The sequence below is a fragment of the Scyliorhinus torazame genome, chromosome 2, assembly GCF_047496885.1.
Source record: "Scyliorhinus torazame isolate Kashiwa2021f chromosome 2, sScyTor2.1, whole genome shotgun sequence".
NCBI lineage: Eukaryota > Metazoa > Chordata > Chondrichthyes > Carcharhiniformes > Scyliorhinidae > Scyliorhinus > Scyliorhinus torazame.
In genome coordinates this window covers 190471673-190484866 of record NC_092708.1, presented here as the reverse complement: position 1 = coordinate 190484866, position 13194 = coordinate 190471673, and the positions used below count along the sequence as shown (strand labels likewise).

Here is a 13194-nt window from a genome sequence, read left to right as displayed (position 1 = left end):
TGGCTCATCCGGGCCCCCGCCCCCAGTCAGTGCCAGGGCAGCCGAAACACCAGCCCTTTGCCCGAGACGAGCCAGGACACAAGGGACGGACGCACAGGGGACGGACACACAGGGGACGGACACACAGGGGACGGACACACAGGGGACCACTACCCGGGAGACCCCGGCCTTTGGGTCAGATGAGGACATTGACGTTGCGGTATTGCTATCTCCTACACCCTCCACCATCTCAGAGACTATCACCTCGGTTGGGCAAATTAACGAGGAGGCTTCTGGGACAATCACTGGTACGCACCACACAGTCAGTCCAGTACAGCAGGTGGAGGTAGGAGCAGCCGAGGGGCCGAATGGTCGGAGGGTGAGGCATGATCAATTGAACAAAGACGAGAGTTGAATACAACTGAGGCTTTATTGCTCTAAGATGTGTGGCCTCCCACAGCAGCTGTCGATCATAGATCACAGTTATATAAATGTGGTCACACCCAAGGTGCAGACAGAGAAATGGGTGACCACCAGAAAGGGCAGGCAGTCAGTGCAGGAATCCCCTGTGGTTGTCCCCCTCTCGAACAGGTATACCCCTTTGGATACTGTCGGGGGGGGTAGCCTATCAGGGTAAAACAGCAGCAGCCAGAGCAGTGGCACCACGGCTGGCTCTGATGTTCAGAAGGGAGGGTCAAAGCGCAGAAGAGCAATAGTAATAGGGGACTCTATAGTCAGGGGCACAGATAGGCGCTTCTGTAGACGTGAAAGAGACTCCAGGATGGTATGTTGCCTCCCTGGTGCCAGGGTCCAGGATGTCTCCGAACGGGTAGAGGGCATCCTGAAGGGGGAGGACAAACAGGCAGAGGCCGTTGTACATATTGGTACTAACGACATAGGCAGGAAGGGTCATGAGGTCCTGCAGCAGGAGTTCAGGGAGCTAGGCAGAAAGTTAAAAGACAGGACCTCTAGGGTTGTAATCTCGGGATTACTCCCTGTGCCACGAGCCAGTGAGGCTAGAAATAGGAAGATAGAGCAGCTAAACACGTGGCTAAACAGCTGGTGTAGGAGGGAGGGTTTCCGTTATCTGGACCACTGGGATTATCTGGACCACTGGGAGCTCTTCCGGGGCAGGTGTGACCTATATAAGAAGGACGGGTTGCATCTAAACTGGAGAGGCATAAATATCCTGGCCGCGAGGTTTGCTAGTGTCACACGGGAGGGTTTAAACTAATATGGCAGGGGGTGGGCACTGTAGCAATAGGTCAGAAGGTGATAGCATTGAGGGAGAACTAGGGAATAGGGACAGTGGGGCTCTGAGGCAGAGCAGACAGGGAGAAGTTGCTGAACACAGCGGGTCTGGTGGCCTGAAGTGCATATGTTTTAATGCAAGAAGTATTACGGGTAAGGCAGATGAACTTAGAGCTTGGATTAGTACTTGGAACTATGATGTTGTTGCCATTACAGAGACCTGGTTGAGGGAAGGGCAAGATTGGCAGCTAAACGTTCCAGGATTTAGATGTTTCAGGCGGGATAGAGGGGGATGTAAAAGGGGAGGCGGAGTTGCGCTACTGGTTAGGGAGAATATCACAGCTGTACTGCGGGAGGACACCTCAGAGGGCAGTGAGGCTATATGGGTAGAGATCAGGAATAAGAAAGGTGCAGTCACAATGTTGGGGGTATTACTACAGGCCTCCCAACAGCCAGCGGGAGATAGAGGAGCAGATAGGTAGACAGATTTTGGAAAAGAGTCAAAACAACAGGGTTGTGGTGATGGGAGACTTCAACTTCCCCAATATTGACTGGGACTCACTTAGTGCCAGGGGCTTAGACGGGGCAGAGTTTGTAAGGAGCATCCAGGAGGGCTTCTTAAAACAAAATGTAGACAGTCCAACTAGGGAAGGGGCGGTACTGGACCTGGTATTGGGGAATGAGCCCGGCCAGGTGGTAGATGTTTCAATAGTGGTGCTTTTCGGGAACAGTGACCACAATTCAGTAAGTTTTAAAGTGCTGGTGGACAAGGATAAGAGTAGTCCTAGGATGAATGTGCTAAATTGGGGGAAGGCTAATTATAACAATATTAGGCGGGAACTGAAGAACATAGATTGGGGGCGGATGTTTGAGGGCAAATCAACATCTGACATGTGGGAGGCTTTCAAGTATCAGTTGAAAGGAATTCAGGACTGGCATGTTCCTGTGAGGAAGAAGGATAAATACGGCAATTTTCGGGAACCTTGGATAGCGAGAGATATTGTAGGCCTCGTCAAAAAGAAAAAGGAGGCATTTGTCAGGGCTAAAAGGCTGGGAACAGACGAAGCCTGTGTGGAATATAAGGAAAGTAGGAAGGAACTTAAGCAAGGAGTCAGGAGGGCTAGAAGAGGTCACAAAAAGTCATTGGCAAATAGGGTTAAGGAAAATCCCAAGGCTTTTTACACGTACATAAAAAGCAAGAGGGTAGCCAGGGAAAGGGTTGGCCCACTGAAGGAGAGGCAAGGGAATCTATGTGTGGAGCCAGAGGAAATGGGCGAGGTACTAAATGAATACTTTGCATCAGTATTCACCAAAGAGAAGAAATTGGTAGATGTTGAGTCTGGAGAAGGGTGTGTAGATAGTCTGGGTCACATTGAGATCCAAAAAGACGAGGTGTTGGGTGTCTTAAAAAATATTAAGGTAGATAAGTCCCCAGGGCCTGATGGGATCTACCCCAGAATACTGAAGGAGGCTGGAGAGGAAATTGCTGAGGCCTTGACAGAGATCTTTGGATCCTCACTGTCTTCAGGTGATGTCCCGGAGGACTGGAGAATAGCCAATGTTGTTCCTCTGTTTAAGAAGGGTAGCAAGGATAATCCAGGGAACTACAGGCCGGTGAGCCTTACTTCAGTGGTAGGGAAATTACTGGAGAGAATTCTTCGAGACAGGATCTACTCCCATTTGGAAGCAAATAGACGTATTAGTGAGAGGCAGCATGGTTTTGTGAAGAGGAGGTCGTGTCTCACTAACTTGATAGAGTTTTTCGAGGAGGTCACTAAGATGATTGATGCAGGTAGGGAAGTGGATGTTGTCTATATGGATATCAGTAAGGCCTTTGACAAGGTCCCTCATGGTAGACTAGTACAAAAGGTGAAGTCACACGGGATCAGGGGTGAGCTGGCAAGGTGGATACAGAACTGGCTAGGTCATAGAAGGCAGAGAGTAGCAATGGAAGGATGCTTTTCTAATTGGAGGGATGTGACCAGTGGTATTCCACAGGGATCAGTGCTGGGACCTTTGCTGTTTGTAGTATATATAAATGATTTGGAGGAAAATGTAACTGGTCTGATTAGTAAGTTTGCAGACGACACAAAGGTTGGTGGAATTGCGGATGGCGATGAGGACTGTCAGAGGATACAGCAGGATTTAGATTATTTGGAGACTTGGGCGGAGAGATGGCAGATGGAGTTTAATCCAGACAAATGTGAGGGAATGCATTTTGGAAGGTCTAATGCAGGTAGAGAATATACAGTGAATGGTAGAACCCTCAAGAGTATTGAAAGTCAAAGAGATCTAGGAGTACAGGTCCACAGATCACTGTAAGGGGCATCACAGGTGGAGAAGGTCGTCAAGAAGGCATACGGCATGCTTACCTTCATTGGCCGGGGCATTGGGTATAAAAATTGGCAAGTCATGTTGCAGCTGTATAGAACCTTAGTTAGGCCACACTTGGAGTATAGTGTTCAATTCTGGTCGCCACACTACCAGAAGGATGTGGAGGCTTTAGAGAGGGTGCAGAAGAGATTTACCAGAATGTTGCCTGGTATGGAGGACATTAGCTATGAGGAGCGGTTGAATAAACTCGCTTTGTTCTCACTGGAACGAAGGAGGTTGAGGAGCGACCTGATATAGGTCTACAAAATTATGAGGGGCATAGACAGAGTGGATAGTCAGAGGCTTTTACCCGGGGTAGAGGGGTCAATTACTAGGGGGCATAGGTTTATGGTGAGAGAGGCAAGTTTTAGAGTAGATGTACGAGGCAAGTTTTTTACGCAGAGGGTAGTGGGTGCCTGGAACTCGCTACCGGAGGAGTTGGTGGAAGCAGGGACGATAGTGACATTTAAGGGGCATCTTGACAAATACATGAATAGGATGGGAATAGAGGGATACGGACCCAGGAAGTGTAGAAGATTGTAGTTTAGTCGGGCAGCATGGTCGGCACGGGCTTGGAGGGCCGAAGGGCCTGTTCCTGTGCTGTACATTTCTTTGTTCTTTGTTCTTTGAAATGGTTGCTGAATGGAGGACATGCATATTTATACTCCGCCTACTGGGCGGAGCCAACAGACAGGGACTACCGGCGAACCTGTAGTACAGGTCCTACCTTACATCACCTAATACAGGTGCAACAGTGGTTTACCACATTCACCCCCTGTTAAAATTGAGTCTGGCGGGGGTGGTGGAGAAATATATATAGCAATGAATTTATATTTACAGTATTTGGTGCCTTGATGTTCAGCTGGGAGCGACGTAGCGGTGGCGGCGATGTCGATGTTGGCCTGATGTTCGGTGACTCCGGGAGCGTGCCAAAATCCTCTTCATCCTCGGGCGTGGGCAGGGGAAGGACGGATGGTCCTGGTGGGGTTAATGCTGGGAGCGCCGGGGGAGGGGAGGGTGGCGCCGGGCCGGAGGGATGTGTGTGTGTGGAACCTGCGGGTGCCAGGTCCCTGAGGGAGACAGTATCTTGGCGGCCGTCGGGCTCTGCCACGTAGGCATACTGGGGATTGGCATGAAGCAATTGCACCCTTTCCACCAACGGGTCCGCCTTGTGGAGGCGGACGTGTCTACGGAGCAGGACTGGTCCTGGAATTGCGAGCCAAGTCGGGAGCGACACCCCGGATGTGGACTTCCTGGGGAAGGCCAAAAGACGTTCATGGGGTGTGTTGTTAGTAGCGGTGCACAGCAGTGACCGAATGGAGTGGAGTGCATCAGGGAGGACCTCCTGCCAGCGAGAGGCTGGGAGGTTCTTGGACATAGGGCCAGTTGGGCGGCCCTCCATACCGTCCCATTCTCCCTCTCTACCTGCCCGTTTCCCTGGGGGTTATAGCTGGTCGTCCTGCTGGAGGCGATAAGCCTGCTTAGCAGGAACTGACGCAGCTCATCGCTCATGAATGAGGATCCCCTGTCACTGTGGATATCGGCAGGGAAACCGAACAGAGCGAAGATAGTGTTTAGGGCTTCTATAACGGTGGCAGACGTCATGTCGGGGCATGGGATGGCGAAGGCGAACCTGGAGTACTCATCGACCACACTGAGAAGATACGTGTTTCTGTCGGTGGAGGGGAGGGGCCTTTTGAAATCCATGCTGGGGCGATCAAAGGGGCGGGAGGCCTTCACCAGGCGCGCACGGTCCGGTCGATAGAAGTGCGGCTTGCACTCCGCACAGGCCTGGCAGTCCCTGGTGATTGTCCGTACTTCCTCGACGGAGTAGGGCAGGTTGCGGGCCTTTATGAAATGGTTCAACCGTGTGACTCCCGGGTGACAAAGGCAGGGTCTGGATTCGGTCTACTTGTGCGCTGGCACATGTACCTCGGGATAGGGCGTCTGGGGGCTCGTTGAGTTTGCCGGGGCGATACAAAATCTCGTAATTGTAGGTGGAGAGCTCGATCTTCCACCGCAAGATTTTATCGTTTTTGATCTTGCCCCGCTGTGTGTTATTGAACATGGCACCCGGGGTGGGTGGCCAACAGGATGGCTGCGTAATGGCGCTCGGTGCGTGGGCACCACCCTGCCATGTCGGGGGCTCCCCGACTCTCAGCCTGACACCCTCCCTTCCCGTCCCCTCCCCCATCCCTGGCAGGCCCCCCCGCAGAAAGCACAGCCTCTGTGTCGGTTACGGGAGCCCACAGCCCCCTCCCACGCCAACTGCTACCTTCTCTCGAGGCCGCCTCAGCCAACACGCCGGAATCACGATTCTGTATAGGTGGTTAGGACCACGCCGTCAGGAAATCAGCCCAACCGGGCCACACAATCGCTGGGGCCCCAGAGAATTGGTCGTCGGGGTGGATATTGCGATTCTGCAGGCCGCAAGGTGGGCGCCGCCATTCTGTCAGGTTCAGGGGTCCGGAGAATCCGGATTCAGCGCGAAACCGGCATCAAACCCGCATTCGGCGTCGGGGCCGATCCTCCGGCCGATCGCGTTTCGCGATTTTGCCGCGATGTCTCGGAGAATCCGGCACAAAGTCGACGGCCAGAACAGGTCGTGTCGGCAGAAGCCGAGAATCATGGGGTGCCAGAGGGAACGGAGAGGAGAAAAGGGCTCTTTGAAGTGCATCCCAGTATAGGCCAGAGATGTACCGTCAGAAATTCTATCCCCTCAGGAAATGTCCTGAGCAGACATAACATTTGAAAGGCTTGAGCAGCGCGCTTTCTACCAGTGGGCTAAGGGAACTTAGTGGGGTGGGGGATATTAAAGCAAAGGCAATCCATGAAACCCCTTGTGAAATATTTCTCCTCATGGCGTTAGCCTTTCCCAATAATAACGCACAGAGAGTAATGGGGCAGTAACGCTGGCTGATGATCATGAGCTGATCCACAAACATTCATCCCAAAGGAAACCCTTCCCTCCTCTTCCCCAACCACCTGAATCATAGAATCATAGAATTTACAGTGCAGAAGGAGGCCATTCGGCCCATCAGGTCTGCACCCAAAGACCACCCAACTTAAGCCCATGCCTCCACCCTATCCCCGTAACTCAGTAACCCCACCTAACGTTTTGGAGACTAAGGGGCAATTTAGTCTGGCCAATCCACTAACCTGCACATCTTTGGACTGTGGGAGGAAATGCCACACAGACACCCGAGGCTGGAATTGAATCCCGGTCCCTGGTGCTGTGAGGCAGCAGTGCTAACCACTGTGCCATCGCTCCCCTGAAAGGGATAGAAAGTGGAGGAGTGATAGGAAACCGAGCACCCACGGGAGAGAAAGGACGTCTGGAACTGCAGGGGGCCCTCCTCAGGCCTGAAAGGATGGTCCTGAGGAGAACGGCCAGGCCGGGAGTCCTGTGCCGAAAGGCAGCTGACTGCTGGAGTTTATGGGAAAAATCCATTTCTTGGGCCAAGTAAACCATGTGCAGAAAGTGGGAGTCAGTCAGAGACCATAGCAGATCAGGCTATAGTTCGGACGGTGGTATCACATCCCAGTTGATGATTGTGGGGGTGTTTAAGAGGGCTTCAAGGATTCTGAAGCTGGAATGTAACCTTTCCTCAGGAATGGTGACCATGGGATTTGTCCCCAGTGTTTGCCCATAAATGGGATTGACCTGCTCCTCAGCAATGACCTTGTGGGATCAAAAGTGACAGACAGGGTAGGGTTACTTATGATTAAAGAGGCTGGGAATTGTGGTGATATGCCTGTGGCTATATCATAGATGGATGGTGTGTGACCTCCAACCAGCAGGTGGTGGTGCAGACACACCATGCAGTCCCTAAACCGTGGTCATGTGGCCAGCGACTCCCATATAAGGGCAGCCACATCCAGCCATCACAAGATGGTTGTAGGAGATGGTGGTTAGACATACAGGTGAACGGTCGGTGCTAGGTGTAGTTCCAGAGGAGTATAAGGAGACTCCATGATAATGTGCTCTGAAACAGATTACAATCTTACCATGCAAGTGTCAATGAAGATCTTGGTTTGGACAAGTCAAGGTGTTTGGTGGATTCCTTTGCAAGGGAGAAGACCAAATATAACATGGTACCATGAGTGCTGAAGATTTAAAGATAGCGATGGCAGTGACATTTAGTTGGAAGCCCGATCTGGTGGACTGCAGCCTGAGGTGACTCAACGCACCAGAAGATGCTGAAGCTCGAGATGGAGAAACTGAGGGCCCCCCGCCCAGCTTCAGATGTCTGGTAATGAAACTGAAAACTGGCGGCTGTTCAAGCAACGGTTCAAACTCTATGTTGCGGCCCTAGGCCTATAGGACCAGCCTGTTGAAAGGCAAATCGCTTTGCTGCTAACAGTGGCAGGTCCACAAGCGATTGAACTGTATAACTCGTCTGCGTTCGATAATGAGGATCGCAAGAAATATGATGAAGTGGTGAGGCACTTTGATAAACATTGTTCTCCTAAAAAGAATGAGACGTTTGAGCGATACATATTCTGTATGCGTACTGTAAAATAAAATAGGAAAATATGTCATTTGAACCATGGAAGTATGAAAAAACTTGCGATTTTGAAAGTAAGGGACAAGTCCCACAAAGGGTTAACAGCGGCAGCAGGAAAAGGTGGTTTTGAAAACCAAATAGCCTTTGTGGCGTTAAGTAAATAGCTGATGGCAATTCATGCTGTAAAGCTGATGCCTGCTTTTCAAGTTAAATGACATTGGAGTGATTTACATTTTAGTTATATCACTGTAACATTTAGTTACAGTATTTCGCATTTTCTCAGAAGTGAATTATTTTATTAAGCAGTTAAAATGAATTGTCAGGGTCTTAGGTTTGAATTGGGTGACAAATGTTGAGGCGTGAAATCCTGCTGATGCCAGTTAAATATGAGACAACTCCTTTCCAGGTGAAGAAACACATGAGGTGGTGCGTTTATACTATATTTTACACATTTTTGAAGTTAAAAACCTTTTAGCAAGTAATCAAGTCAGAGGATATAGGTCCAAGCCAGATAAGGTTAGAAGTACAGGGGCGACCTGCCGCTGACACCAGCTCACCAGGACACATAGACCCAGGACACAGAGACCCAGGACACAGAGACCCAGAGGACGGACACACAGAGGACGGACACACAGAGGACGGACACACAGAGGACGGACACACAGAGGACGGGCACACAGAGGACGGTGACACAGGGATGAGGAACCCCACCTGAGATGACACAGGAGACCTCGGACTTTGCCTCTGACAAAGACTTACGATTACCGTCACAGCTATCTCCTTCACCCTCTACCATCGCAGAGACTATCACCTCGGTTGGACAATTTAGTGCAGAGGCTCCTGGGACACTCATAGAACATAGAACGTACAGTGCAGAAGGAGGCCAGTCGGCCCATCGAGTCTGCACCGACCCACTTAAGCCCTCGCTTCCACCCTATCCCCGTAACCCAATAACCCCTCCTAACCTTTTTTTGGAAACTAAGGGCAATTTAGCATGGTCAATCCACCTAACCTGCATGTCTTTGGACTGTGGGAGGAATCCGGAGCACCCGGAGGAAACCCACGCAGACACGGGGAGAATGTGCAGACTCCGCACAGACAGTGACCCAGCGGGGGATCGAACCTGGGACCCTGGCGCTGTGAAGCCACAGTGCTATTCACTTGTGCTACCGTCCTGCTCTCATTCACTAGTGAGCACAACACAGCTGCTCCGGTACAGCAGGTAGAGGTAGGAGCAGCCGTGGGGCCGGACGGTCGAAGGGCAGCCCAGCCCCAGCAACCAGCTGCCACCCAGACGAGTCCAGGGTTCCTGGGATTTCCACACCCACCCGTAGGCCCGATGCAGTCAGGGACCCAGGGACGAGAGAAGGGGATGACGGCCGGTTTCCAGCACCTGCAGACGCAGGCGGAGGAGTGTATCCACGTGCAGGAGCAAGGAGTGGTGCCGGTCATGCCTGCAAAACCGGGCCAAAAGCGCACGGGTGGCGTTCACGGTGGAGGCTATGGGGGCGACGGTGTTGGGCATGGGTCAGGTTATGCAGGGCCCAGGTTTCTGTGGCCCAGAACAGGGCTGCCCACTCACAAGCAGCCATGAGCCAGTTGCAGCTGCAGATTGCAGTGACGCTGCTCATTGTGGCCCAGTCTCAGCAGGCCATCGCTGAGGTCATCGGCGTCATAACCCAGGTGCTGGTCGGCGTCGCACAGACCCAGACAGGGATGGCCAACTCCCTGAGCTCCATTGCTGCTAACGTGCAGACCCTGGTCGACACCAGAGCGGGCCTCCAGGACTGGCAGTGGCAGGTGTCGGGGGAGCCTCGGGGGATGGCTCCATATGCACCCCTTTCCCATGGAGAAGCTCGGGGCCCATTGGGCACCCCGAGGGAGGAGGTGCTGGGGCCCGTGCCGGTGACCCTTGTAGGGGATGACCCGGCACACCGCAGCACCTCGCCCGTCCCTGGTGCCGTACAGGGCGACACCACGCCAGCCGGGACGCCCGAGGTGCAGCCTGGCCCATCCAGGCTGGGCTGCCTCAGGAAACGAGCGACAATGGGGACCCTAGTCACAGGTCTCAGCAGTCCTTCTCCATTTCTGCTGTACCGTCTGGGGAACCACAGAGATAGGGCCCGTAAGGCCTGAAAGTTAGCCACCTAACAAGTTGGCACGGGTGCAGGGCACAGCTTAGATTTAGGGGCGAGGGCACATGTGTATACGGTTTGTTATTGAACACACTGTACCATCGATGAAAGCTGCGTCTGTGCTCTGTCCGATGCGTGCGGGGATGGGGCGGGAATTGCGTGCCACTGTGGGTGAGAGGTGATGGAATGTTGAACCTGTTATTGAAAATATGGAAAGGTGTGTCATTTGAAACATGGAAGTCTGGCAATGTCTGGTCTGAGAGAAACATGAGAGGATACTTCAGCCCATCCGGGCCGCAGCATCGTGGGGGACCTGGAGAATCGCTCGTCGCGCCACCTCCCGCGATTCTCCGGGCCGTGGGGCGCATGCCGCAAGCGCGCGCTTTTCGGGGCAGCGCGGAATCGCAAAACGGCGTCGGAACGGCGTCGTGGGCCATTCCAGCGTGAATGTCTGGGTTTGTAAGTTGACCACTTTACTGAAATCATAGAATTTACAGTGCAGAAGGAGGCCATTCGGCCCATCGAGTCTGCACCGGCTCTTGGAAAGAGCACCCTACCCAAAGTCAACACCTCCACCCTATCCCCATAACCCAGTAACCCCACCCAACACTAAGGGCAATTTTGGACACTAAGGGCAATTTATCATGGCCAATCCACCTAACCTGCACATCTTTGGACTGTGGGAGGAAACCGGAGCACCCAGAGGAAACCCACGCACACACGGGGAGGACGTGCAGACTCCGCACAGACAGTGACCCAAGCCGGAATCGAACCTGGGACCCTGGAGCTGTGAAGCAATTGTGCTATCCACAAGGCTACCGTGCTGCCCTAGAAATGTTCTAATGTGAATTGTGCTGCAGACCTGCCCTGGCACGTTGGGTGATATTTCCCACCTGGGGGCGCGGGTCCATTTCAAAGAGGGATTCTTCAATTGAAGAATTAGAAAAATGCAAAGTGCTGCTCTTTAATCAACAGTAATTCTGTCACCACAATGGGAACTGTCGACCAGCCAGGTACACACCCCGACAGACACTAAAACCCCGCGTGGAAGATGAAATAACCCAAACACCCAATCTCCTGTTGGTTTCTACGATCTTTGAAATGTGGCAAATGTTTCTGAGGTGAAAAATCAAGAACCTCTCCCACTCTTAACGCCTGTCATTGGCTGGAGTTGGAAGGATTTAGAAGGTGTTCCCCATTGCGCCACAAAACCTGCTTTTTAAAACAATACCACATCTGTACATTTATCCAGTCCGGATCAGAGTGGAACAGGTTGGCTGCTTGGAGGGAAAGGCAGGCTCATTATAGAATGGTGACAGCACAGATGGAGACCATTCAGCCTGTCATTCCTGTGCTGGCTCACTGCAAGAGCAACTCAGTTCCTCCCACTGCCTGGCCCTTCCCCCATGTCCCTGCAAACAAATTGGCCGGGATTCTCCCTTCTGGGGACTAAGTCCCCACGGCGGCGGGAAAACCGGCGTCAACTGCACCGGCGTCAACAGCCCCCCCGGAAGTAAGGAATTCTCCGAACTTTCGGGGACTAGGTGGACGGAAGAGGGGTTGGCGCCGCTCCAGCCGGCGCCGACGGGACGGCGCGAGTTTGCACATGCACGGAACGGCCGGTGTGATCTCGCGCATGTGCGGACCAACCGGTGTATTTTCTCGGCGGGGGTCGGAGAATCCCGGTCACAATAATCCAATTCCCTTCTCAAAGCCACAATTGAACCTTCCTCCACCACAATCTCAGGCTGCGTATTCTACACCTTGTGTGAGAAAAAGATAGAATTATAATCCTTTATCTTCTTTCACAATCTCAGAAAGTCCTTTGCATGCCAGTCAAGGCCCTGTTGTAAAGTAGGGTAAATGTCCCACAATATACCCACAGCAAGATCCAACTAGCAGCAGAGGTAAATAACCGGCGGAGCAGCACGGTAGCACAGAGGTTAGCACAGTTGCTTCACAGCTCCAGGGTCCCAGGTTCAATTACCGGCTGTCTGTGCGGAGTCTGCACGTTCTCCTCGTGTCTGCGTGGGTTTCCTCCGGGTGCTCCGGTTTCCTCCCACAGTCCAAAGATGTGCAGGTTAGGTGGATTGGCCATGATAAATTGCCCCTTAGTGTCCAAAAGGGTTACCTGGGCTCACTGGGTTATGGGAATAGGGTGGAAGCGTGGGCGTAAATAGGGTGCTCTTTCCAAGAGCCGGTGCAGACTCGATGGGCCGAATGGCCTCCTTCCGCACTGTAAATTCTCTGAAACCAAATAAGCTGCTTTCTGGGATGTGATTGAGAGTGTAAAGATTGGCCAGGACACTGGGGAGAACTCCCGTCCTCCTCTTCTTGATAGTGTCACCGGGTCGAGGGAGGGGTGGGAGGAGGGCTGCTCAGCATCTCTGGCAGTGTGGCACTCCCTCACTACTGCACCAGAGTGCCGGTCTGGATCACAATTTCAGCTCTCGAGCTTCTCACCCAGGCTGCTGATTTTTCACATTGACCACATTCTTACCTTTTTCTCCAGATAGTCGAAGATCGACTTGTGAACTTCACTGGCTGAAGGAAGCCGATATTTCCGATACATCGCAGCGAGGTCTTTCTCCTCAAATAAACGCCACGCCATGTTGCTGTCGCTCCGAGTCAGTGAACCTCCAGCAGAGTTTGGTTAGTACGATCTCAGGAAAATGTATTTGCATCAAGAACACTCGACCCAATGAAAACTTTGCATTGCTCCATGAATGTTTTCACCAGTTAGAAACCTGCGCTGCCTTGAACAGCAATAATTAACCATTCACATCTCGGGATTCCTGAGGAGAATTTTAACAAGGAAAGAGCGGATAGGTTGGAGTCATTTTCTGTGAACCAGAGGAAGCAGAGGGGAGATTTAATTGAAGTTTCTGAACTTATGAGGGGCCTCGATAGGAAAGACCGATTTCCCTGAGCTGGGAGGTGAATATTTA

General features: G+C 52.3%; 1 protein-coding gene across 1 annotated transcript in view; it reads right to left on the bottom strand.

Moving 5' to 3' along the window:
• Nucleotides 1-12954, bottom strand: part of LOC140394414 (putative methyltransferase DDB_G0268948) — a 102058-nt gene extending 89104 nt beyond the window's left edge. Inside the window, exon 1 of the mRNA XM_072481668.1 lies at nucleotides 12747-12954. Coding sequence (XP_072337769.1) covers nucleotides 12747-12857 — 111 coding nt within the window. The 5' untranslated portion in view covers nucleotides 12858-12954. The remainder of the gene's footprint in view (nucleotides 1-12746) is intronic.
• Nucleotides 12955-13194: the final 240 nt, after the last annotated feature.